The following is a 26,308-nucleotide window of genomic DNA, read 5'->3' as shown; positions in this document are numbered from 1 at the left end:
CTTAATGGCCTGAGCCACCCAGGAGCCCCACCCCCAACCCGGCAGGCTTCTTGAACAGCAGGTCACTGGACTCATTCAGAGTTCCTGATTCCACTGGCCCAAGGGTGAGGCCTAAGGATTCATGTTTCTAAGTTCCCGGATGTTGCTGCTGCTGTGCCAGGACCACACTAGAGAACCACGGGAGTAGTTAAGAGCCATGGCCCCCACACTGGGGGTTCAGCAGCCTGCTCTTTCCTTCCATCAGCTGTATAGCCTCAGCAAGATGCTTATTCTTTGTAAGGCCGCCATTTCTTCACTAGTAAATTGGATGAACAAAGTCCACTCCCAAAGAGAGGCTGCAAAGAACCAGATAATGGGGAGAAACTCTTGTTACGGTGTCATGGACGAGTGAATGCTCAGTAAATGTTAGCTAGTGGGCTGCTCACTCATACAGGTCAGCGGTGTTCCCTCTCCGGGTGGACAGCCTGGAGACATTACCCACATACTGTGTGAAGAGCCTGCACTGCTCCACTAGGGAGCAGCTGGGCACGTGACCCTGACCGCTACCCTAGCCCACTTCACCGCAGAGGAGCTGAGGGAGGGAGGGAGCCAGGGCTCAAGCTGCCATCTGGGTAATCTCAAGTGGGATTGAAGTGGGCCAACTGGTAGCATCTGTCATTTATGCCAAGTCTAAACACATGAGAAGCAAAGCTGAGTATCATTAATGGATATATGTGTGTGCAGTAAAAGAAAAAAAACACAGGGGGTGAAGAGACCAACCTGAGGCTGGGGGTTCCCTCTGGGATGTCAAGGGGGATGGACTTGGAGAGAGGTACACAGGGGCTGCATATTTGTCTGCAGTGTTTTATTTCTTTAGAAAGGGGGTGAGTCATCTGGGTGCCTTGGTCACTTAGGTGTCTGACTGGATCTCAGCTCAGGTCTTGATCTCAGGGACTGTTCAAACCCTGCAATGGGCTCCACGCTGGGCATGAAGCCTACTTAAAAAATAAAAATTTAAAAAAAAATTAAAAAAAAAGGGCACCTGGGTGGCTCAGTTGGTTAAGCTTCCGACTTTGGCTCAGGTCATGATCTCACAGTCCATGAGTTCAAGCCCTGCATCAGGCTCTGTGCTGACAGCTCAGGGCCTAGAGCCTGCTTTGGATCTGTGTCTCCCTCTCTCTGCCCCTCTCCCACTCGCGCTCTGTCTCTTTCTCTCTCTCTCTCTCTCTCTCAAAAATAAATAAACATTAAAAAATGTTTTTAATAAAACATTTTTTTAATTAAAAAAATAAAAGAAAAAGATATGGCAGCATGCTGTTAAAGTCAGATTTCGGGGTGCTCTTCAGTTTCGTGGCATTGTTTGCTATGCTATTCTGTGCTTGGAGTTTTTATTTATTTTTGTTAATTTTCTTATGTTCTTTCATGTAATTTTTGCTCTGAAATCTGCACTGTTTTTGGTCCTGGCCAGCCACCTTTCCATGTCATGCAGTGTGAACATGTTTAGAATCTTTATGATAAGCATTTATGGGAGGCCTGGGTGGCTCAGTTGTTTAAGCGTCCAACTCTTGATTTTGCCTCATGTCATGATCTCATGATTTCATGAATTACAGCCCCAAATTGGGCTCTGTGCTGACAGGGCAGAATCTGCTTGGGATTTTCTCTCTCTCCCTTTCTCTCTGTCCTTCCTTCATGCTCTGTCTCTTTTTCTTTCTTACAAAATAAATAAGTAAACTTTAAAAAAAATGATAAGTATTTATAAACATGAGTTCTTGAGAGAGATGTGGAAAATTCCTTGGGCTGCCGCCTTTCATAGACCACAGCCAGTCTGCCTGTGTTCTTTCCAGGGCCATCTTCAGTATAGACACCTGTTTTCGTGACCATGGGGTAGCTTCCATGGAATTACCTCAGAGTTTTCCCCTATGAACTAGGAGGCTGGACCGATGACCTCCAGTGACCCTCGCACTCGGCAGTCTGTGATTCTGAGATGGTGTAAAGGTTGTGAGCCTTGGGCGTAAAGAGCCAGCAGTCAGACACTTGGTATTGTGCTCTGCTGAGAGATCGTACCTGCAGGCTGCAGTGGGCTCAACGAGGGAAGTTTCCCAAGCAGAGAGCCACTCCTAGTCTGCTGTGCTACCTAAACAGAACACTCTGAATGATCCTCATGTTTATGATGGAAACCCCTGACCATCAGGGAACTTACCTGAGTCTGTGCTGTTTCCAAGGCATTAATTCCATTCAGAAAATGTCCCTGATCTTTAAAGGCGTTGGTCAGCTGCATGTTCCATCTGAGATACCAAAAAAAAAAAAAAAAAAAAAAAAAAAAAAAAAAAAAGAAAAAAAAGGAGGGGGGCCGGAAGAAAGAAAAAGGTATTCTGACTGCATTTTTCAACAAAAGAGAATGGCAATTTCACTTATGTAGATTTTTATNAAAAACAAAAAAAAAAAAAAAAAAAAAAAAAAGAAAAGAAAAAGGAAAAAAAAGGAGGTGGTCACAAGGAGGTGCTGTCCGGCCCTGTGCTGTGGGGTCTGGTGCTCCAGCCTTGTGTTTCCAAGCAGCTTCTCTGCAGTCAGTACAGGAGGGTGAGCCTGGCAGGCATGAGAAGTAGCTCCTATGCTCTCAGGACGTGACATGGAGGCTGGTTAGGGGGGAAGCCAATGGTCCACTTCCTCACATCAGCCGATTGGCCCAGAGATGTAAGCCTGGCTTCCCGTGCCACACTGGACAGTCATCCAGCTGGAGGCCCTCAACAGCCTGACTTTCCCTACCCAGGGCATGATGTGTTTTCTAGAGTTGAGATCCTCCAGCAGAGAGGAGGGACTGGCCACCAAGCCTCTCCCACTGACCTCATAGGAAGTCTACCCAAAGGAGACCCTCTTGGGAATTCTCAGAGAGGCAGAGCCAGGATTTGGACCCCGGTTATGTGCTTTGAGTCTTAGGCTTTGTGCCCTGAATTGCGGCAGAGACACCAGGATGCCAGGGTTCTGTCACCTCTCCCTGCAGCTCTGGTCACCACTGTCAGGATCCAGTTGTCAGGAGCTCCCTCCAGTGGCCATTTTTTGACAACTGAAGAAAGCCCTGTTGTTCAGAGGTTTCAGCATAAAATCCTTTGTTCCTCTCATTTGAAAGACAGCAGGACAGTATCTATCAAATGTAAAATGAGTCAGCAATTCTGTTCCTAGAAATATATCATTTATCCGTTCACCTAAAATCGATAGAGCACTTACCATGTGCCAGGCACTTTTTGAAGCACCTGGAGTGTGTTAATATACAAAAACCACAAATCTCTGTCCTCAAGGAGCTAACAGTCTACTGGGGGTGGGAGAGAGAGATATGATAAATATAAGAAATTAGTGAGCCTGGCTGGCTCAGTCGGGAAAGCATGTAATTCTTAATCTCTGAGTTGTGAGTTTGAACCCCACGTTGGGTGTAGAGATTACTTAAATAAATAAACTTAAGGGTCTCAGTCAGCCTGGGTGGCTCAGTCAGTTAAGCACCCGACTTCTGCTCAGGTCATGATCTTGCAGTTCTTGAGTTTGAGCCCTGTGTCAGGCTCTGGGCTGTCAGCACAGGCTGGAGCCTGGAGCCTGCTTCGGATTTTGTCTCCCTCTCTTTCTGCCCCTCCCCTGCTCACACTCTGTCTCTCAAAAATAAATAAATGTTAAAAATAAATAAATAAATAAACTTAAAAAATAAAAAATAAATAAATAAATAAATAAACTTAAAAAAAAAAACGTGGATGAATCTGGAAGACATTATGTCAAGTGAAATAAACCAGATACAGAAAGAAAAGTACTGCAAGATCTCACTTATATGTGGAACCTAAAAAATCAAATTCATAGAAGCAGAGAGTAGAGCAGTGGTTATCAAGAGTGGGGGCTGAGGAAAGGGGTCAAAGGACACAAATTTTCATTTATAGGACAGATAAGTTCTGGGGATCTAATGTACAACGGTGGCCATATTTAATAATATCGAATTGTAGGGGTACTTGGGTGGCTTAGTTGATTGAGCATCTGATTTCAGCTCAGGTCATAATCTCACGGTCTGTAAGTTCAAGCCCTATGTTGAGCTCTGTGCTGGCAGCTCAGAGCCTCGAGCCTACTTTGGATTCTATGTTTCCCTCTCTCTCTCCCTTCCCCTGCTCGAGCTCTGTCTCTCCCTCTCTCTCTCTGTCTCCCTCAAATAAACATTAAAGATTTTTTCAAAAAATAATACTGTATTGTATACTATATTAAAGAATGCTTTATTGCTCAAAAATGCTAAACATCATCTGAGCTTTGCTGAGAAAGTAGATCTCAGATGCTTTTAACCACACATAAAACGTGGTCACTAGGTGAGGAGATAGATATGATAATTAACATGATTATAGTAATCATTTTACTATGTGTGTGTATATCACGTTGTGCACCTCAAATATTCAGACATACCTTCAATGATATCGTGAGTTCGGTTCTAGACCACTATAATATAGTGAATATCACAATAAAGCAAGTCAAATGAATTTGTGGTTTCCCAGTGCCTATAAAAGTTACTTTTATGCTATACCATAGTCTGGAGAGGTAGAGGGGAAAAGAGAGGGAGAGAGAGAATCCTATGCAGACCCCAAACTGTTAGGATGGAGCCCGATGTGGGGCTCAATCTCACAAACTGTGATATCATGATGAAATCAAGCGTTGGATACTTAACCAACTGAGCCACCCAGGCACCTCTATACTGTAGTCTATTAAGTGTGCAATAGCATTATGTCTAAGAAAACAATGTACCGACCTTAATTGAAAAATACTTTATTGCTGGGGCACCTGGGTGGCTCAGTCAGTTAAGTGTCTGACACTTGATCTCATCTTAGGTCTTGATCTAAGGGTGGGGAGTTCAAACCCCACAGTGGGCTCCACGCTGGGCATGGAGCCTACTTAACCCCAAGTCTGAGCTTTCAGTGACTCATCATCACTGATCACAGATCATATAACAAATAAAATAATAATGAAAATTTTGAAATACTGCAAGGATTACCAAAATGTGACACCGAGACAGGAAGTGAGCAAATGTTGTGGGAAAATGGTGCCGATAGACTTGCCTGATTGAGGGTTGTCACAAACCTTCAACTTATAAAAAACAGTATCTGAGAAGCTCAACAAAGCAAAGAACAATGAAATGAGGTATGTCTGCCTATAATTTTTCTTTTAAAAAAATTTAAAGGGCCTCCTGGGTGGCATCTGACTCTCGATTTCAGCTCAGGTTATAACCTCACGGTTTGTGAGTTTGAGCCCCACATTGGGCCCTGCACTGACAGCGTGGAGCCTGCTTGGGATTCTCTCTCTTCCTCTCTCTCCCCCTGCCTCTCCCTCTGTCACTCTCAAAATAAATAAAGAAACTTAAAAAGAAACTTAAAAAATAAAAGAAATAGGTAAGTTCTAGTGCTCCACCATCCAGTACAATAGCTGCTACTCGCTTGGGTTATCTAAATTAGTTACATAAAATTAAAAGTTCACTTCCTTGGTCACCTTAGTGACATTTCTAGGGTTCAGTAGCTACATGTAACTCAGGGCACAGATACAGAACATTACAGGAAGTTCTGTTAAACAGCACTGCTCTAGGGCGTGTTGGTGATAGGTGCTATAAAAAAATCAGAGCAAGATTTGAAAAAAGAGTGGTGTGGGAGTGGGGAGTGTGTAAAACTGCAGTTTTACATACAGTGATTGAAGTGTGCCTAATTTAGAAGCTTTTGAACAAAGACTTGAAGGAGGTGCGGGGGTGCGCCAGGGCAATACCTGGGGAAGAGAGTCCTGGGCAGAGGGGACAGGCAGTGCAGAGGCGGGAGTGTGCCAGTTTGGTAGGAGTGGAATGAGCTTTGGGAGAACAGTAGGGAAGAATTAACGGGGGCAGATCACAAAGAGCCTGTGTTATCCTACAGAAACCTATAAAGACACAAAGATATAAGTACAAAAATGTTGTGTAGCCTTATTTAAAATGGCAAAAAATTTGGAGGTGACATACATGATTATCAGGGGATGTGATATGTTTGTGCAGTGGTTGGGAAGGATGAGGGTAAAAGGTAAAGCTGTGCATGGAGAGCCTCCTGGAGGCAGTGGGTTGCACGGAGAAGGCCTTCACCCTGGTAGACTGGAAATATCCCGAAGCTCCTGGAAGTTGGGGTGTGAGGTGTCTGTGCTCACTCAGTTCTTTTTTTTTTNCTCCAGGCTCTGAGCTGGCAGTCAGCACAGAGCCCGACGCGGGGCTCGAACCCACGAACCACGAGATCATGACCTAAGTGAAAGTCAGACGCTTAACCGACTAAGCCACCCAGGCGCCCCTGTGCTCACTCAGTTCTATCTCCTCTGCCTGCTGAAAGAAGCAGTGAGGCCCCTAAAGACTGTAAACTCACCCCAGTTGGGGAAGAGTCACTGGTGGGGAGGGAATTGTCCAGATGCTGAGATCACACTCCATGCATTACCAGGAGGGGCTGGGATGTCCAAGCACAGGCTGGGGAATTGTGGGCTTGGTGTGGAAGAGGCCGGGTGGCCTCTCTGACTGTCCTCCCTGCCCTGCCCCAAACTGTGTTTCCCTGGCAGCGAATGGTCAAGAACCTGGAGAAGGAGCTGGCACTGCTCAAGCAGGAGCTGGCCATCCACGACAGCCTGGTAAGGGGCTAGAGGCAGGGGGCTGGGTGAGGTGCTAGCCGGAGTGCCCGAGGGACTGGGGTCACAGTACTAACTGGGCAGAGGGACTGGGTGGACAGGGGCCAGATCTGTAGGAGGCCGAGTAGGCAGGGAGACTTTGGGGTCAGAGGAGCTGGGGAGCCAGGGATGCCTGGTGTGCAGGGAAACCGGAAGAGCAGAAGGGTGTGGGCAGGAGTGTCAGATATCAGGGAGCAGAGGCAGACAGTTGCCAGGAGGATGAGAGGCAGGGGGCCAGGTGCCAGGCAGGTAGGGCAGGGGTAGACAGCATGACGGTCAAGGTCAGAGGAGGTAGGGCATACTGGGCAGTGGGGGAGGGGCAGCAGCAGAGAGTCTTGAGGGCAGAGGGTGGGGACAGGAGATCTCCGGTGGTTTGCCTGGGCCTGCTCACGGTCCAGGGGGGTCTCCAGACAGAGGCAGCCACCTCCCTCCCATGGCTGTCATCCTAGTGTCTGCTGAGACTCAGCCAGCAGAGCCCCTTGCTTGGAGTGGCAAGCACGTAACAGGCGGCTTTCCTTCCCTCCAAGACCCAGTTGTCCCTCTGTGACCCGAGCACCTGGCCAGGACCTGATGGTGAAGGGAATGGAGCTGGCTTAGGTGGCCAGGGCCTGTGCCCAACCTCTCCACCTTGATTCTCAGAATGACCCCTCCTGCCCCTGTTGGGCTCAGGTGTTTGGAGCTTGTTGACATGTTCTTCATCCTCCTCCAAGGCCAACCGCACCCTTGTGAACTACGATCCCATGGATGAAATCCAGATTGCTGAGATCAACTCCCAGGTGCGGAGGTACCTAGAGGGGACGCTGGACGAGATCGATGTAAGGAGCATCTCCTTGGGACCACCGTGCCCGGTGGCCTGGGCCTCCATATCCTGGGCATACCCCCACATGTGCTGTGCTGGCCTTAGAACCTCACACTGAGTAGGTGCAGTGGGTGTTGGGTGGGTGGTGCTGGACCCCTGGCCTTGGGCCCCGCAGCCCACCAAGGCCTCAGCATCCATATTTAGGGTGACAAGGATGGGTGTGCTGCACAGAGAGGCCAACGGCCCTGACCAGCCCTGACCACACAGGGGGTGGCCCATCACTCACAAGTGCAGGCCCTGGAGCCAGGGAGCCCTGAATCATGTCTCAGCTCAGCTGTCTCTTTGCTGAGTGACAGCCACAAAATGCTCAACCTTGAGAACTTGGTGGCCACACTTGTACAGTGAGGAGGAAACCAAGCTGGAATTAACTGAGCTGCAGGAGCTCAGGTGCTTGGCTGTGCCAGGTGGGGCAAGGCTGTTCAAGGGTGACAGCCATGCTGGTTTACAAGGCAGACACCCAGCGCCTGTGTTGGAGTGGGCCGAGGAGGAAGAGATGGCAGCCACGTGAGGAAGGTCCCTCAGGAGGAAGGACACATTCTGTTTTCACAGTGCAGGCCAGCAGACCCCTCATTAGGGAGCTACATGGCAGACACCCCCACCCCTAGCCCGTCACTGCAGCAGCTATAACTGGCAGGCCTCGGATAATGGAGGAGCAGGCTCTTCTGGCCTTGTGGGAGGCTTAGTCCCAGACTGACCCTCAGGGCTAATGCTGTGGTCCCTAAGGCCGAGAGAGAAGCCGAACCTTCCCCCAGCCACAGGTGTATACATGTCTGTAACCACACACAAAGTTCACAATGGAACTTTTTAGAAAGTGGGGAGAGCTGAGTTCAATACATTTTATTAAAATGCTTTTCTTAGTATTTCCAAGTACTAGAGGCATTCTAATTTTACAGAGATCTTCACTTGGCAAGGTTCATTTTTATAGTCTCAATAAATACTTAGCTTGAAAACTGAACCAATCGTGTCTCTGTTCTTGAGAACTGATATTCTATTCTCAAGACAGGATCAAAGGGTTACTCAAGGAGTCCCAGTTTCTCTGCGAACAGACACACCCTGTGCTGTGCTGTTAAATGCGCAATCTCTGTCTTGCTCTCTTCCCTCCAGATAATCAACCTCAGACAGATCCAAGAGGTGTTCAACCAGTTCCGGGTGGTTCTGAGGTAAGGCTGCCATTTTCATTTCCCTCCCCACCATGGGTGCGGTCTGTAAGTGCACTGCCTTGTCTCGTGGGTGAAGAGCCAGATCAGAGTCCTTGGGGGTGTACCCAGCCCCCTGAGCTCTCAAATCCTCCAGCCCTTACCTTCCCCTGGGGGAAGCGGGGAAGACAGCCCTCCATTCAAGGACAACTCAGAGCAGAAGTAGTCCCTGGTAGCTGTTTCTTGAGTTCATTAACTCAACAGAAGGTCCTTACGGAGTGCCAGCTCTGAGCATGGCCAGAGCAGGGCATCATGAATACTCCCTGCTCCCCACCCCCACCTCAGGAGGCATTTGTGGTTTATATGGGTGCAGGCATAACTGTAGACTGAGCAGCTCATGCTGGGTGGATCACAGAAGTGGGTCACATGATTCCAAAGGGCCCTTTTTAAATGTTTATTTATTTTTGAGGGAGGAGGAGAGAGGGAGAGACAGAGCTTGAGTGGAGGAGGGGCAGCAAGAGAGAAAGACACAGAATCCGAAGCAGCCCCAGGCTCTGAGTGGTCAGCACAGAGCCTGATGCGAAGTTTGAACTCACGGATGGTGAGATCATGACCTGAGTTGAAGTCAAATGCTTAACCAATTGAGTCACTCAGGTACCCACAAAAGGGCCTTTTAAAGATAGCACCTAGGCAGGAAAGCATGGTCCTGAGGCAGGCTTACAGTCCTTGTTAAAGTTATCTTGGAGCAGAAGTACCTGGCACACAAGGGTGGCCATTGCAGATTTGGGAGGCTGGACAATAGGTGTGTGCACTGAGAAATCAGGGTGTGGCATGAACTTGTTTTGTCTGGTCTGGTTCATGGGGAGGGTGTGGGGGCCACACCCACACGAGCTCTCCTCCAGTACTTGGTTCTCGCTCCAAGGGTTCAGCATGGCCCCAGGTACCAGCTGTTCTCTCATTGTCTCTCTCAAGCCAACAGGAACAGGAAGTAGAATCTGCTTTGCGCAGGAAGTATACCCTCATAGACAAGAATGACTTTGCAGCCATTTCTGCGGTCCAGAAGGTATGCATGGTTGCTTCTTGTTGACAGCACTCATATCACATTTTTCCATCCACAGACCTTTCCAGAAGCAGCAAGCAAGTGTTCCACATTAAAGCAGATTTAGGGTTGCAACAGGTAAAGGTAACACCAGGATGAGTGTGACCCATGTAAGAGTCTACCGTATAGGAATTCAAGGTGATTTCCAAAATTAGAGACATGACCATAGACAAGACCAATTCCGGGAGTCATGTTGGCAACAGGACTCGAGATCCTCAGGGTATGGCGTGAGACACCAGACCACTGCGTGGCACTGATGTGGAAATTGGACATTTGGTAGAGGGTCAGAGATAGTGCTGTTGGAGGCAGCCTGAAGTCAGCGGCACTGGCGACAGCCATCTTGGTTTGTGGGGTCAACATGCCCACCTGAGCACTTATGCAGTGCTTGGGTCCCCCACACTTCAGAACCCTTCATCTAACTCCTGGCCCTGTGGCTGGCCTCTTCCAGGCAGGGATTGTGGATGTTGAAGGACACCTAGTAGGTGAGCCTGATGGACAAGGCTTTGGACTCGGGGTCACCCCTTTCTCTGCCAAACCTGGGAAGAAATCCAAGTCCAAGAAGACATTCAGAGAGCAGCTCAGGTGAGTAACCTCCCTGCTCCTCTACCTGCTCAGCACCTGGCCCTCCTTGTCTGGTGAAAGAAGAGAGTAGCTCAGCTAGTGCCTTAGCTACTGGGTGGTCACAGTTGCTCGCATTACTGCCAATACTAGCAATATCTGTGGGACTCAGGTTGGGCTGGTTACCTCTTATCCACACGGCAACCCCACAAGGTGGGCATTAGTGTCTCTATTTTACTGATGTGGAAACCAAGGCCCAGAGAGGGGAAGGAAGTCATGTCTGAGGCCACAACACTGATGAGTGGTAGAGTAGAAGAGAGAGGCCAGGCTAGCACTCCCCACTCTGGTACTTCATGCGGAAACCACCTGTGACCCAGCTGCCTGGTGCTCATGTCACCTAAAAACTGCAGTTCACCTTCAGGCAAGGGTCATTTGTGCATGCAAGTCTTGCTTAATGAGACACTCTCCCTGGAAGGTGCTGGTAGCAGTGGACAAAGAGCATGGACTCCAGGAGGCGCCTTTCACCCAAGGGGTGAGGCACGACAGCCTCTCTGTGCTTCCATTTCCTGGTCCCTAAGTTGGGAATTATAATAGTAGCATCAAAGTCATGGCAGCTGTTGTGAAGATAAGTGGGTGAATGCAGTCCCTGTACCTAGAAAGTATGCAATGGGATGTGTTGTCTCTGTTACTATCACTTGGTAAAGGACACAGCCCAAAGCTGATTTAGAAAACCATCCCATGCAGGACAAGAGTCGGGTAGTGGGGTTGTCGAGGCCCCTAGCATCCTCCTGATGGTTCAGGCCACTCAGATGTGCCTCTCTGGGAAGGAGGACCCTGGGCACCATCACTTGGAGAGGGAGGGCAGCTACCTTTCTGAGAGCTGGTGTGGGCACTCATGTAGGTGGGAGAATGCAGATCATGGACTGGTCAAGGCATCAGGGCAGACATGTCTTGTTTTACCTTTGGTCCACAGACAGACCTAACCTGAGTGGGGGCTCTGCCACTCCTTCCCAGGGATGCCTGTGTGATGGATGAGTGTCTCAGTGGCCAGGATGCTCTCAGGAGCCTATGGCCCACCCCCACAGGTCCACCTGCTTTCAGACCTGGAGACTGCCATTTTCGCAGGTGTCTCCTGCCAAGGCTGCTGAAGAGGGGGAGAAGAATTCTCTCTTCTTCCTACTCATAGGGTCTTATTCTTTGCCTTTGGGCCCATGTGTATGATCTAAATAGGACTGAGTGGGATGGGGCTTCTGACTTATGAGGTTTTGGAAAGGTCACTCCACTCAGCACCAGAGATACCTTACTGCCCATGACTGAGCCCTGGGGTCTCCCTGCCTTCTCTTTCCAGCTCCTTAGCAAGAAAGGAAGGTGCCAGCAGCCCTGTGAGTGGCAAAGAGTTGGATGTCTCTATGTCCAAGACCCAGATGACCCCATCCTCCAAGGAGGGGGATGTCAAAGACATGATTATGCGGGAGCGGGAGACCTCCAGCATTGAGCCCCTTCCTTCGGATTCCCCAAAAGAGGAATTACGCCCACCCAGGTAACTCTCTAATGCTAGTTCCGGCTCCAGATCTTTCAAAACCAGAGGGTGATCCTCAACATGTCAATAGTGCCTGCAGATACATGAGATAAAATAAGGGATAATAGGCAAAGACTAGGAGCACACTCCAAAAAGAAGTAACATGATGGCTTATACTCATGCAAAATGGTCCCACCTCAGGACTCCTCCAAGATACGCAGTTACACATGGAATCATTTTAGACCCTTCAAATAGCAATTATTTAAATAATTAAAAAATTTTAGGGGCAGCTGGGTGGCTCAGTCAGTTGAGCATCCGACTTCAGCTCTAGTCATGATCTCATGGTTCGTGAGTTTGAGCCCCGCATCAGGCTCTCTGCTATCACCACAGAGCCCGCTTTGGATGCGCTGTCCCCCTTGCTCTCTACCCCCTCCTCTGCTTATGCTTTGACTCTCTCTCTCAAAATAACTAAACATTAAAAAATTTTTTTAGGGGCGCCTGGGTGGCTTAGTCGGTTAAGCGTCCGACTTTCGCTTAGGTCATGATCTCGCGGTTCGTGGGTTTGAGCCCCGCGTCGGGCTCTGTGCTGACTGCCAGCTCAGAGCCTGGAGCCAATTTTGGAGTCTGTGTCTCCCTCTCTCTCTGACCCTCCCCTGCTCCCGCTGTCTCTCTCTCTCTCCTAGAAATAAATTAAAAATTTAAAAAAAAAAATTTTTTTTAAATAACTAATGCATTCAAAAGGCACCTGGGTGGCTCAGTCAGTATCTGACTCATGATCTCAACTCAGGTATTGATCTCAGGGTCATGGGTTCAAGCCCTACATTGGGCTCTGTGCTGGGTTTGAAGCCTACTTAAAGAAAAAGAAAGAAAAAAAAAGAAAAAAGTCACCAAATTCTCAAGGTATGAGACCCCTTCCTCTGGCTACCTAGTTTCTCTCCCTGGTGAGTCAGTAATTGAGTGTTCAGTAATCCGTCCTGAGGAAGTAATTAGAGATGTGCACAAAGATTTATGCAAACAGATGTTCACTGCCTCATTAATTTAAAAAGCGAAAAAGTCTTTTTGTGAAATATCTAGAGTAGCTAACGTTATGGCAAAGGCACTAAATGAATTATTATCTCTCTGCCCTTGGGATGTACAGGATGTGCATGAAGAATTTTTTCCTCAGCAGGTGAACAATTCCAAGCACTCAGAGAAGTTGCAAGTACTGGATAGTGAATACTTTCTTAATTCTACGTTTAACATGTTACTATACCTGTTTCATCACATGTCCATCTTTCTCTCCATCCCTCTTATTTAAAATTTTAAAAAAAATATTTATTCATTTTTGAGAGTGAGAGAGACAGAGAGTGAGCAGGGAAGAGACAGAGAGAGAGGGAGACACAGAATCTGAGGCAGGCTCCAGGCTCTGATCTGTCAGCACAGAGCTTGACGCGAGGCTTGAACTCATGGACCGCAAGATCATGACCTTAGCTGAAGTCAGACCTTTAACCAACGGAGACACCCAGGCACCCCAAAGCCTCATTTTTTGGATGTATTTCATAGGAAGTTGTGGACAATCCGCTTCTCCCTGCCCTAGCACTTCAATAACAACTCGTTTACCAGAGTTCTCAGGGTTCCTCATAACACGAAAGAATGTTTCTGTGAATAAAGATGTAAAATCACATCTACTGTGTGACTTCAAACATTAAAAACTTTAATTATTTATTTATTTTTATTTTAGAGAGAGAGGGAGAGCGTGTGTGTGAGCAGGGGAGAGGAGCAGAGGGTGAGAGAGAATCCCAAGCAGCCTCCAGGCTCAGCATGGAGCCCAACACAGGGCTCGATCCCATGACCTTAGGATCATGACCTGAGCTGAAATCAAGAGTCAGATGCTTAACCGACCGAGCCACCCAAGTGCCCCTCAAACATTAAAACATTTATCAAAGAGATTCCCTGAAGTAGACATACCAAAGTATAATTGCTAATACATAGTGAGTGGTTTTTTGCTTTGTTTTCTGGTTTTTACACTTTTCCTTGCTGTCCTCACTTTCTGCAGTGGTCCTGTGCCCTTGCTTGCTGAGTGAGACAGACACGGGTGAGCGGTTCCTGCACAGGGTAGCTCCCGTGCAGGATAGGTGGTGTCCGGGAGTTCGGGCCTTCTGCCCACGGAAGCCCCAGGGAAGAGAGGCCAAATGCTTCTAGGCTCTAAGACTGCCACCCCACCTTCCCCTTGCCCTCCCCCTCTGTCTTCAGGCCCAGTACCCCACCCCCCAAACCTGTGGCCTTTGAGGACTTTAAGAACGAGCGAGGCAGTGAGATCAACCGCATCTTCAAAGAGAACAAATCCATCTTGAACGAGCGGAGGAAAAGGGCCAGCGAGACTACACAGCGTATCAATGCCATCAAGCGGGAGATGGACGTGACCAAGGAGGCACTAAATTTTCAGAAGTCACTCCGGGAGAAGCAAGGTAAATATGGTGGGAAGATGGTGGGGGGATGTGGGAGCTGAGTATCCTAGGCACTAAATGAGGCAGCCCTGGGTACTGGAGGACTCAGATGGGAGTGGGGCCGCAGGGCATGTTGGGGTACAGTCTTCACCCCTGAGTCATCACGTGGCTCTGGTCAGCCCTGGGGAGCCACGGGGTCCTTCCCTGTCAGTCAGCTTCTGCCTGTGGGTCCCCCATTATTTTGTTATCTCAGACCTAGGTTCTGGGCCTTCTACATGGTATATGCTGCTCCCAGTGGAGAAGCAGCCTTGGTCTTATAGAGGCTTCCCAGGGAGATGGGCAGCTGTCATCCCCCACAAGGTCCCTAGGTGTATTCTCCTCACCACCCAGGGTAGTCTGATTGGCATGAGGGTGCTGGTCAAGACACAAGAAACTGAAGAGGGAAAGAGAATATGGATACCAGAGGGTCTGAGGGTTCATTGTCACTAAGACCATTCCTCATGCCAAATCCTTAACACCCAATGCTGACCTGGCAAAGTCCTGTCTCCTAAGGCAGGTGGTGTGGGGGACCCTCAGGCTCAGAGAGCAGGGACCTCAGTGTGGGGAGGGTGCTCACCTGGTTACCCTGACCTGGTGCCCTTGTCCCAAAGGCAGACACTGACCACACCTGCACCGTAGGCCAGGGACCCTCAAGCTTGAGTGTGCAGAGATCTCCTCTGGGAGGGCTGGTCACCCCCAGATTCCCAGGCCCCGGCTGCTGGGTCTAACTCTGGAGATCTGGAGCAAGGCTCAGAACCTGCATTTTAATGAGTAACTATCCTGGGTCTGAGGCCAGAAGTTCAGAGACCATGTTCTTGTTCACAATCCTGGCTTGGCCCCATTGTGCTTCTCTCAGCAGGGTACACCCAGAGGTTGCTGGGCTTTCTCTTGCTAAATCATAACCCTTCTCCAGGCGGTCGGATCAGTGGGGACATCTCCAGGTGTCATTTGTTTTATTTCTGCAGGCTAGGTGGATCATGTCACAGTGAGATGTGCACTTTACTCATTTACTTCTCAAAGGGCACCTACAAATTCTTGAGGCCACTCTGCTCATACCGCACAGACCAACTGTGACACATTATTCCAGAAGGCAAAGCCTACAAGGGGACAGGGGAGGGCTGGTGATGGTAGCTCTAGACATGCCCCCACTCAGAAGCCCCAGGCGCCCCCAGGACCAAGTACGCCTTTGTCCCTTCTGCCCACATCTTCTTTGAATATGTAATTTCTTATTACATATTTACATATCTTAAATAATATATACTCATGCTGTGCTGACATATCATCTATGCCTAAATATACCTGAAAACAAATATTTTTAAAATATATTTTTTTTATAGTTTATTTATTTTTGAGACAGAGAGAGACAGAGGATGAGTGGGGGAGAGCCAGAGAGAGAGGGAGACACAGAATCTGAAGCAGGCTCCAGCCTCTGAGCGTCAGCACAGAGCCCGATGCAGGGCTCGAACCCACGAACTGCGAGATCATGACCTGAGCTGAAGTCGGACACTTAACCGACCGAGCCACCCAGGCGCCCCTGAAAACAAATATTTTTAAAGGATGAGATGAAGAATACATAAACAGTATTTTAAAATATTTTAAATTAGGAGTGCCTGGGTGGCTCAGTCGGTTAGGCATCTGACTCTTGATTTCAACTCAGGTCATGATCTCACAGCCGTGAGATTGAGCCCTGAGTTGGGCTCTGCGCTAGGCATGGAGCCTGCTTTAGGATTTCTCTGTCCCTCCCACACTCATGCATGTGCCCTCTCTCCCAAAATAAATAAACATTAAAAAATATGTATATTCAATTGATTAAAAAAGTAGTAAAATAAAATACTTAAAATTTTATTTATTAGGGACAGCTGGATGGCTCAATTGGTTTAAGCATCCACCTGTTGATTTTGGCTCGGGTCATGATCTCATGGTTAATGGGTTTGAGCCCCACACCAGGCTCTGCACTGATGGCACAGAGTCTGTTTAGGATTTTCTCTCTCCCACTCTCTGCTCCCCCTCATGGTCTTGAACTCACTCTCTCTCTCTCAAAACAAAAAAAAAACTTTAGTAAATAAACAAATAAACAAACAAATAAATAAAGTTTTATCTATCAGTACCAAAGAAAACTTTTTTGCTTTTACCCCCCCCAACATCAGTTGTTCCCATTGGTTGTTAAAATACCAAATAAAATACTTTTATCTTGAAGAAATAGATCAAGTAAATTCATTTTTGATTCATTTTGATTGATAGCTACTTATTGGCCCAGAAAGTTCAGCAAATTTGGCATGTTGATTAGTATTTTGTGAAAGAAAAATGAAAAGTCATTTTAATTTAAAAAAAATTTTTTTTTTATTTATTTCTAGGAGAGAGAGAGAGAGACAGCGTGAGCAGGGGAGGGTCAGAGAGAGAGGGAGATACAGACTCTGAAATAGGCTCCAGGCTCTGAACTGGCAGTCAGCACAGAGCCCGACGTGGGGCTCGAACCCACGAACCGCGAGATCATGACCTAAGCGAAAGTCGGACGCTTAACCGACTAAGCCACCTAGGCGCCCCGAAAAGTCATTTTAATTTTTAAAAAATGTTTATTTATTTTGAGAGACAGAGCATGCTCGAGCAAGGGAGGGGCAGAGAGAGCGGGAGAGAGAGAATTCCAAGCAGGCTCCATGCTGTCAGTGCAGAGCCTGACACAGGGCTCAGTCCCGTGAACCGTGAGATCATGAGCTGTGCCAAAATCAAATCGGATGCTTAATTGACTGAGCCATCCAGGTGCCCCTGAAAAATCATTTTAGGTTGAAGTTTTTTGCTTGGACATAATCAGAGATAACCCCTTCCCCCACAGTGGGACACAGGGTGCTCACAGTCCCTCCCCATGTCAACAGAATATTATACAGTATTACTCTAAAGGATTTGTGTCTGTCACAGTGACCACACTGGGGACTGCCCACAGTACACAGACCAGGTCACTCCACACTGTACCCCCTCACACTCCAGACTCCTTGAACTGGTCCCAATTCAAGGTCCCAGTTGGCTCTCCATATACGGTGTCTGTGACAGTGTCTTAACTTTTCCCCAGCAAACATCAGTGGAAGGGACCTGGAAACTGCCTTGCACGCCCCCACCACACACCTCAGTCACATGCAGGACTCTCTCTTCAGGGGTCCTGGGGGTAGAAGCCCCACACTCCCTGCTAGGGTTGACATGATGCCTATGTTGAGCTTTCAAGGTGCTGTGGGCAGTGGCCGGCTGAGTGCATGGCTCCGCAGACCGTGTCATGTTATCTTAACTCAGCGACCCTCATCAAACTGATAGACCTTCAAAGGCCATGCAGAAACAATGAGTGGAGCTGATAAATAGCACAACTGACCCCATCCTCCTGAAGCCTCTGACAGCACTCGACATGATACAGATTTACAGCCACTGTAATTAATAAGGAACCTTGCTCAAGTGCCTTGCGTACTAGCCAGTGCTGGCAGTTCATGTACATAATTTACAAAAAAGGAAAACATTCATTTACTCAAGGTGCTTACTGAATTATCTTTGGCCACTGAGGTTTAAGATCAACATTAAGCGTAAAGTATGGGCCATCTCTACCCTCTCCTCTACCCACCCCTCCTATTCTTTTTTTTATGTTTATTATTATTTTTAAGTTTTATTTATTTATGAGAAAGAGAGAGAGAGAAAGAAAGAAAGAATGAGCATGAGTGTGGGAGGGGAGAGAGAGAGGAAGACACAGAATCTCAAGCATGCTCCAGGCTCCAAGTTGTCAGCAGAGCCCAATGTGGGGCTCGAACTCACAAGCTGTAAGATCATGACCTGAGCCAAAGTCGGATACTTAACTGACTGAACCACCCTGGCACCCCTTAATGTTTATTTTGAGAGAGAGAGAGAGAGAGAGAGAGAGTGGGGGTGGGCAGAGAGAGGGAGACACAGAATCTGAAGCAGGCTCCAGGCTCTGAGCTATCAGCATAGAGTCCGACGTGGGACTCGAACTCACGGACCGGACTGAGAGACCATGAACTGAGCCGAAGTCGGATGCATAACTGACTAAGCCACCCAGATACCCTCACCCCTCCTGTTCTTAAAGGTGCCAGTGTGGCCCCTCTGACCTGAGCCCCCTTTTCTAGTGAGACTTGCCCTGGCCGCCTCACAAGGCCAGGTGCTGTGCCCACCCCCCACACCACACCCCAGCCCTTCCTCTGGTCTCTGGTCTTCGTGTTTTGCCAGCACCTTGTTCTGCCTTTCCAGAATACCTTCCTCCCCACACCCCAAGTGAGAACCTCATTCTCTGACCTCCTGTATCCCTGCAGGTGAGTATGAAAACAAGGGGCTGATGATCATCGATGAGGAGGAATTCCTGCTGATCCTGAAGCTCAAAGACCTCAAGAAGCAGTACCGTACTGAGTATCAGGACCTGCGTGACCTCAGGGCAGAGATCCAGTACTGCCAGCACCTGGTGGATCAGTGTCGTCACCGCCTGCTCACAGGTGTGTCATTTGGGAAGGTCGGCTGGCCACCTGAGGTCCCGGAGGCAGAGGGCAAGGCCACCCCCTGAGTTCCAGCTGTGGCTTCAGAGCTGCTCTCTGACAGAGGCTGGGGCTGGACAGAGGCTTCAGAAGTGTTTCCAGGAGGGGCACCTGGGTGGCTCCGTCAGTTAAGCATCTTACTTTGACTCAGGTCATGATCTTGTGATTCATGAGTTTGCACCCCTCATCAGCGTGGAGCCTGCCTGGGATTCTCTCTCTATATATAAATAAATAAACTTAAAAAAAAACAAAAAACAACCTCTGAGGGCAGGGGAAGGAGATAGGAAAGGGTGAGTCCCTGGAAGAGGAAGTGAAGAGAGGGCGAGCCTGTGACCAGCACACACAGGCTTTACCTGCCCCCTCAGAGATGCCCCCACAGCTCACAGTGCTGTCTGCCTGCCTGCTTGCAGAATTTGACATCTGGTACAATGAGTCCTTCTTCATCCCTGAGGACCTACAAATGGCACTGAAGCCAGGTGGCAACATCCGGCCGGGCATGGTGCCTGTCAGTAGGCTCATGTCTCTGGTGAGTGGCACAAGGGCATGAGTGGGGGTAATGGATGAGCATGGGGTAGTAGTGGGCAGTACCCTTTGTCCTCTGTTTTCTCCATGAAACGGCAGTGTACATGCTGCTCCCAGCCTCACGCATGGCGGGCCCAAGCAAAGGGACAGGTATAGGTCTCTCCCCAGGTATTGAGAAGATGGGAACCCAGGAAACATCACTTGCTGCCGTCACCTCTCTGGGGTGGCTCATCCCACCCCAATGGCAGTTACAGAGTATCTGACAAACTTGGGGCTGGGGTCATGAGCTAGCCTGCACGGGGATTTGCAAACCCTGCGAGGGGCTGCCCTGATGCTCCCCACAGGCCCTGTCAGGGTCAATCCTGACAGTGCCAGGCTGAAGGGACTGTGCCGAGTTGAGCCTCCTCTAGGGAGAAGATGACCAGGACAAGTTCAGCCAGTTGCAGCAGATGCTGCTGCCCGAGGGCCCTGACTCCATCTCCTTCTACAATGCCAAAGCCAAGACAGAACAGAAGGTAACTTGGGGGTTCATGTCTCTGGGAAGGTGGGTCCTTGGGGAGCACATTAGTAGGACACCCAAGATCACACTTCTCACTTTGGAAAGGCAAAGGAACACGCCAGCTGAGGGAAATACAGAGTCACCGGGATCTCCTGCCGACTCCAGAGTCCTGGGACCAGGCCTGGACATGACTGTTAGGAGCTAAGCTGGTCCATGTGTGGTTTTTAGTCCAGGACAGGGTCTGCCTGCTGGGGACAACCTCTGCAATGGGGGCTACCATGAACAGGAGGCAGGGGACAGAGGCCCACATGGGGCTGAAGGCAAAGCTAGACAGGTCATGGGCTGGGTCTGCATTTTCCTCCCTGAGCAGGTTGGGTTGGAGCAGAGGGGCTCGGTCTCCTGAGGCTTAGTCTGGAGCCAGAACACAGACAGCCTGTGTGCTGTGAACTTCTCTGTGCCCACAGGCTGTTCCCATACAGCAGGTGGCAGGTATACATGGGGAGACTGCTCGAGAGAGCTCACTGTGTAAAAAATATAAATACAGGATCCCTGGGTGGCTCAGTCAGTTTAGCGTCTGACTCTTGATTTCAGCTCAGGTCATGATGCCAGGGTCTTGGGACTGAATCCCATGTTGGGCTCCCCACCCAGTGTGGAGCCTGCTTAAGATTCTGTCTCTCTCTCTCTCCCTCTCTTTCCCTCTCCCTCTGTCTCCCTCCCCTGTTCATGTTCTTTCTTTTTCTCTCTGTTAAAAAAACATACACACACACACACACACACACACACACACACATACACAAAATATAAGTATATATACAAATACCCAGTTCCTATCCATTCAGTTCCACCAACCCGCTCTGGCAGGGAACCTTGGTCACTTGTTTCTACTGTTCCCCTTGCACATTGTGCTGTATCTTGCTTTTTTCACTTAACTGTGTATCCTGAAGATCATTCTATGTCAACTCATAGCTGCTTGTTTTCTTTCTTTTTTTTTTAATAGCTGTATACTGGTATCTCACTGTGAGGATATATCAAAACTTATTTAACCCATCTCATATTGAGGAACTTTTAGGTGGTTCCCTCTGTTTACAATACATATATGGTTGTGATGATTAACTTTGTAGAAATGTGAATTCACATATGAGTGAATATATGAATATATGTGAAAGATAAGTTTGAGAAGTAAATTTATTGGTCACAAAGACGTGTACTTTTGGGTTTTTTTTTTTTTGAGAGGTAGTACCTGTGCAAGCTGGGGAAGGATGGAGAGAGAGGAAGAGAGAATCTTAAGCAGGCTTCATGCTCAGCAGAGCCCTACATAGTGCTTGACCTCAGGACTGTGAGATCACGACCTGAGCTGAAATCAAGTCAGGCACTCAACCAACTGAGCCATGCAGGTGCCCCAAGGACATGTGTACTTTTAATGGATGATGCCAGATCGCCTAGAATTGGACCCATCTGTACCCCTACAGACTTACAAGATGTATTATCCTGCTTTTTGTTTTTTTCCAGTCTGAAAGGTGAAAAATGATCTCTCAGGAGAGAAATTTACATTTCTCTTATTATGAGTGAGGTTGAGCTTCTCCTTGTATGTTTAAGAGACATTTTCATTTCTTTTCCTATAAATTGCCTCTTCATATTTTTACCTATTTTTCTTTTAACTTTTATTTATTTTTCAGAGACAGAGAGAGCATGCATGAGCAGAGGTAGGGCAGGGAAAGAGAGGCAGACACAGAATCTGAAGCAGGCTCCAGTCTCTGAGCTGTCAGCACAGAGCCTGACACGGGGCTTGAACTTATGAACCATGAAATCATGACCTGAGCTGAAGTCAGACATTTAACCAACTGACCTACCCAGGCGCCCCTATCTTTCTATTGCATATTGATCATTATTCTTATTAATTTGTAGGAAGTCTTGAATACTGGGGAGATTGGCTCTTTATGTTATGAGTTGCAAATATTTTTCCCTGTTTGTCATTTATCTGGTTCTTTTTTTTGTAGTTATTCTGTTGATTTTTATGAAATCAAGTGTATTATCTTTTCTTTCTTGGCTTCTGGATTTTGAGTCATAATTAAGCCCTCTCCTTACTGAATTCATTCTCCTTATATTTAGTTANCATCTTCTTGATCCATTCGTCTATTGATGGGCACTTAGGCTCTTTCCATGTTTTGGCTATTGTTGAGAGTGCTGCTATGAACATTGGGGTACATGTGCCCCTATGCATCAGCACTCCTGTATCCCTCGGGTAAATTCCTAGCAGTGCTATTGCTGGGTCATAGGGGAGTTCTCTTGTTAATTTTTTAAGGAACCTCCACACTGTTTTCCAGAGGGACTGCATAGGTTTACATTCCCACCACCAGTGTAGGAGGGTACCCGTTTCTCCACATCCTCGCCAGCATCTAGAGTCCTCTGATTTACTCATTTTAGCCACTCTGACCAGCGTGAGGTGGTATCTCAGTGTGGTTTTGATTAGTATTTCCCTGAGGATGAGGGACGCTGAGCATCGTTTCGTGTGTTTGTTGGCCATCTGGATGTCCTCTTTGGAGAACTGTGTGTTCATGTCTTCTACCCATTTCTTCACTGGATTATTTATTTTTTGGGTGTGGAGTTTGGTGAGTTCCTTATAGATTTTGGATACTAGCCCTTTATCTGATATGTCATTTGCAACTATCTTTTCCCATTCTGTTGGTTGCCTATTAGTTTTATGGATTGTTTCCTTTGCCGTGCAGAAGGTTTTAATCTTGATGAGGTCCCAGTAGTTCATTTTTGCTCTTGATTCCCTTGCCTTTGGGGATGTGTCAAGTAAGAAATTGCTGCAGTTGAGGTCAAGAAGGTTGTTTTCCTGCTTTGTACATACTTTTTAGACTGCAGATTCAGACATAACATGTCTAGGGTGGAGCCTGAGACTCCGCATTTCTAATAAGGCTCAGATGATTCCCGTGCTGCTCATCCAGGATCACATTTTGAGTAGCAGGCCACAGAGCTCACCTGCAGGAAACAGGCTTTGGGCTCCTCTGCCTCCAGGCCTCTCTCTGTCCCTGATCTTCCTGAGGTCTACTGCTTCCCCTATCTGTTCTTGTCATTCACTTCTCAATGTCTAGCCACAGTCTTTGGCCCCAGTCTGGCTCCTATTTTCCAAAGCTTCCCAGTTCCAATGTCTAGTATATCACCTGACTACTTACTTTCTGCTCTCCAGAGGGAAAACCTAGTTGGCTCTTCTTGGATTAAATGTACATTCCTGGCCTAATTAGTGGTGGTTTGGAGCAGGGTCCCCTGCCCACCCCAGCAGCCTGGCCCAACTCCCTCAGCACAAGAGAGGGTGGCTTTACTACACAGCCATTTAGCTTTGTGCTGTGAGCATCAAGCTTTATTAACCCTGGCCCCTGGAGGGAGGCCCAGATCAGTGGACAGGGCCCTGCCTGTCTGGAAAAGTTTGCTGGAACCCAAGCACTTTGTCTGGGAAAGGAGATCCTGGCTAAGCTGCTCCCATTGACCCCACTGACTGACTCTAAAGAGCTCACTCAGGGTTGTCCATGAAAATCTCTCTGTGGGGAGGCAGGGGTCTCCCAGAGCATTTGGGAGAGAAAGGAAGAGGGGCAAATAGGCCTAGATAGCCCAGCCTCAAAGATCATTGACTGTAACTGCCATGTAGGGACTTCCTTCTCTGGCCGTAAAGAGGCCTGTCCCTGCTGGGCTCAGTGGAGGGCACACATGGTATGAGGCAGGGGTCCAACTTTATTCTTTTGCAGATGGATATCCAGTTTTCCTAGTGTCAATTATTAAAAAAAGATCATTCTTCCTTGAATTATATTTTTACCCTTGTTGAAATTCAATTTACCATAAATGTGAGGGTTTAATTTTTGGACTCTCAGTTCTATTCCATTGATCTATATGTCTGTCATTATGCCAATACTATACAGTGTTGGTTACTGTAGATTTGTAGTTAGTTTTGAAATTACAAAGTAGAAATTCTCCATCTTTGTTCTTCTTTTTTAAGATTGTTTTGACTATTCTGGGTCCCATGTATTTCCATACAAATATTTAGACCAACTTGTCAGTTTATGCAAAGAGGCCAGCTGAGATAGGGGTTGTGTTGAATCTATCAGTTGCTTTGGGGAATATTGCCATCTTAACAATACAGTCTTCAAATCTATGAACATAGGCTATCTTTCTATTTATTTAGGTCTTTAATTTTTTTCAGTGGAATTGTACTTTTCAGAGTAAAAGTTTTGTACTTTTTAAATAAGGTTATTCCTAAGTATTTTATTCTTTTTGATGCTATTATTAAGGGAATTTTACTTATTAAAATATTTATTTATTTTTGAGAGAAAGTGAGAGAGTAGGAGAGGAACAGAGAAAGAGGGAGATAGAGAATCCTGTCTGTACTGTCAGTGCAGAGCCCAAAGCAGGGCTTGAAATCACAAACTGTGAGATCATGACCTGAGCTAAAACCAGTTGGACACTTGACTAACTGTTAAGTTAGCTACCAGGCACCACTGTTATGAATTGAATTGTTATTTTAAATTTCACTTTTGGATTGTTCCTTGCATGTATACAGAATTACAATTGATTTTTTCCCCAAAGTTTTTTTATGCTTTTTTTTTTTTTTAAATTTCTGAGAGAGAGAGAGAGACAGCATGAGCAGGGGAGGGTCAGAGAGAGAGGGAGACACAGAATCTGAAACAGGCTCCAGGGCTCAAACCCATGAACCGTGAGATCATGACCTGAGCTGAAGTCGGACACTTAACCGGCTGAGCCACCCAGGCGCCCCTAATGTTATTTTGAGAGAGAGAGACACACACACAGAGCATGAGCAGGGGAGGGGCAGAAAGAGAGAGAGAGAGAGAGAGAGAGAGAGAGAACCCGAGGCAGGCTCCAGGCTCCCAGCTGTCAGCACAGATCAGCACAGAGCCTGATGCAGGGCCCAAACTCACAAACTGAGATTATGACCTGAGCCAAAGTCGCACACTTAACTGACTGGGCCATCCAGGCACCCCTGATTTTTGAAGAATGATGTGGTATTCTACCACCTTGCTAAACTCATTTATTAATTTTAATAATTCTTGAGTAGATTCCTTAGGATTATCTCTATATAGGAGATCATGTCATCTACAAATACAAACAGTTTTATGTCTTCCTTTCCAATCCAATGTCTTTTATATATATTTTTTCACCTACTTTGCCTGGTTGGAACCTCTAATACAATGCTGAAATGAGAGGTGAAAGTTGCCATCTTTGTCTTGTTCCTGACCTTAGGGGAAAGGTGTTCATTCTTTCACCATTAAGTATGATGTTAGCTATGAGGTTTTTCTAGGGAAAAAAAAAAGAAGAGCCTTATAGCAGTACTTCTTACTCTGAGCTGTACACATGAATCACCAGGCTGTTAGAATAGAGAGTCTGATGCAGCAGCCCTGGGGTGAAGCCCGAGAGTCTGCATTTCTGATAAGCCCCCAGATGATGCTGATGTGGCTGGTCCAGGGAACACACTCTGAGTAGCACACTTTGAAATTTATTCTTAGAACCTTTCTTCTAAGAAAAAGCTCTCTTTTGTACCTAGTTCACTGAGTATTTTCATCATGAAAGGATATTGGAGCCCTATCTTTTTTTTAAGGGGCATGAAATAAAAGTTTATAAAACCTGTCAAAACAGATTTGAAGAAAAACCAAGTGGCTGATTAGACACAGTTGAAGAGGGCATTAATAAACTGAAATAGGAATGCAAGGAAATTATCCAAATTATAGCAGAGAGAGATGAGACGCTAGAAGAAATGACAGACTTTAAGAGATACAGAGGACATAATGAGAAAGTCTAACATACATCTAATCAGAAACCTAGAAGAGAGAATAAAAATAAACTGGGTCACCTGGGTGGCTTATTCAGTTGAGTATCTGACTCTTGATTTTGGCTCAGGTCACGATCTTGTGGTATATGGGGTTGAGCACCACATTGGACTCCCTGTTGATGGCTCAAGGCCTCCTTGGGATTCTCCATCTCTCTCTCTCTCTGCCCTTCCCCTGCTTACACTCTCTGTCTTTCTCTCTCAAATAAATAAGTGAATAACCATATTTTAAAACTTTGAGATATAATTTAAATACCATAGAATTCGCCCATTTGTAGTATATAGCTCAGTGGTTTTTTTCATATATCCACAGATAAATGCAACCATAACCACAGTGAATTTTAGAACATGTCATTCTCTTGTTTTTTTACTCCTAAATATTTTAGTGTTAATTTTTAAGAACAAGTACATTCTCAGGGCACCTGGGTGACTCAGGTGGTTAAGCTTCTGACTTTGGCTCAGGTTATAATCTCACAATTTGTGAGTATGAGCCCTGCGTCGGGCTCTGTGCTGACAGCTCAGATCCTGAAGCATGCTTCAGAGTCTGTGTCTCCCTCTCTCTCTGCCCCCCTCCACTGACACTGTCTGTCTCAAAAATAAACATTAAAAAAAAAAAGCAAGTACATTCTCCTACATAATCATGATATAGT

The 26,308-nt window shown here is 47.2% G+C and overlaps 1 protein-coding gene across 5 annotated transcripts in view; it reads left to right on the top strand.

Moving 5' to 3' along the window:
• Positions 1 to 26,308, top strand: part of KIF9 (kinesin family member 9) — a 53,340-nt gene that overhangs the window by 22,480 nt on the left and 4,552 nt on the right. For 4 of the 5 annotated variants that reach the window (XM_077777322.1, XM_077777320.1, XM_077777318.1 and 1 more), the window contains 10 exons: positions 6,547 to 6,615; positions 7,362 to 7,466; positions 8,615 to 8,670; positions 9,619 to 9,709; positions 10,194 to 10,327; positions 11,652 to 11,843; positions 14,055 to 14,269; positions 18,586 to 18,762; positions 19,212 to 19,327; positions 19,734 to 19,838. In XM_077777322.1, the coding sequence (XP_077633448.1) occupies positions 6,547 to 6,615; positions 7,362 to 7,466; positions 8,615 to 8,670; positions 9,619 to 9,709; positions 10,194 to 10,327; positions 11,652 to 11,843; positions 14,055 to 14,269; positions 18,586 to 18,762; positions 19,212 to 19,327; positions 19,734 to 19,838 (1,260 nt within the window). The remainder of the gene's footprint in view (positions 1 to 6,546; positions 6,616 to 7,361; positions 7,467 to 8,614; positions 8,671 to 9,618; positions 9,710 to 10,193; positions 10,328 to 11,651; positions 11,844 to 14,054; positions 14,270 to 18,585; positions 18,763 to 19,211; positions 19,328 to 19,733; positions 19,839 to 26,308) is intronic. The other variant, XM_077777321.1, reaches the window with a different exon arrangement.

The sequence above is a fragment of the Crocuta crocuta genome, unplaced genomic scaffold (assembly GCF_008692635.1).
Source record: "Crocuta crocuta isolate KB4526 unplaced genomic scaffold, BGI_CrCroc_1.0 scaffold77, whole genome shotgun sequence".
Classification (NCBI taxonomy): domain Eukaryota; kingdom Metazoa; phylum Chordata; class Mammalia; order Carnivora; family Hyaenidae; genus Crocuta; species Crocuta crocuta.
This window is presented reverse-complemented; position numbering and strand designations above follow the sequence as displayed.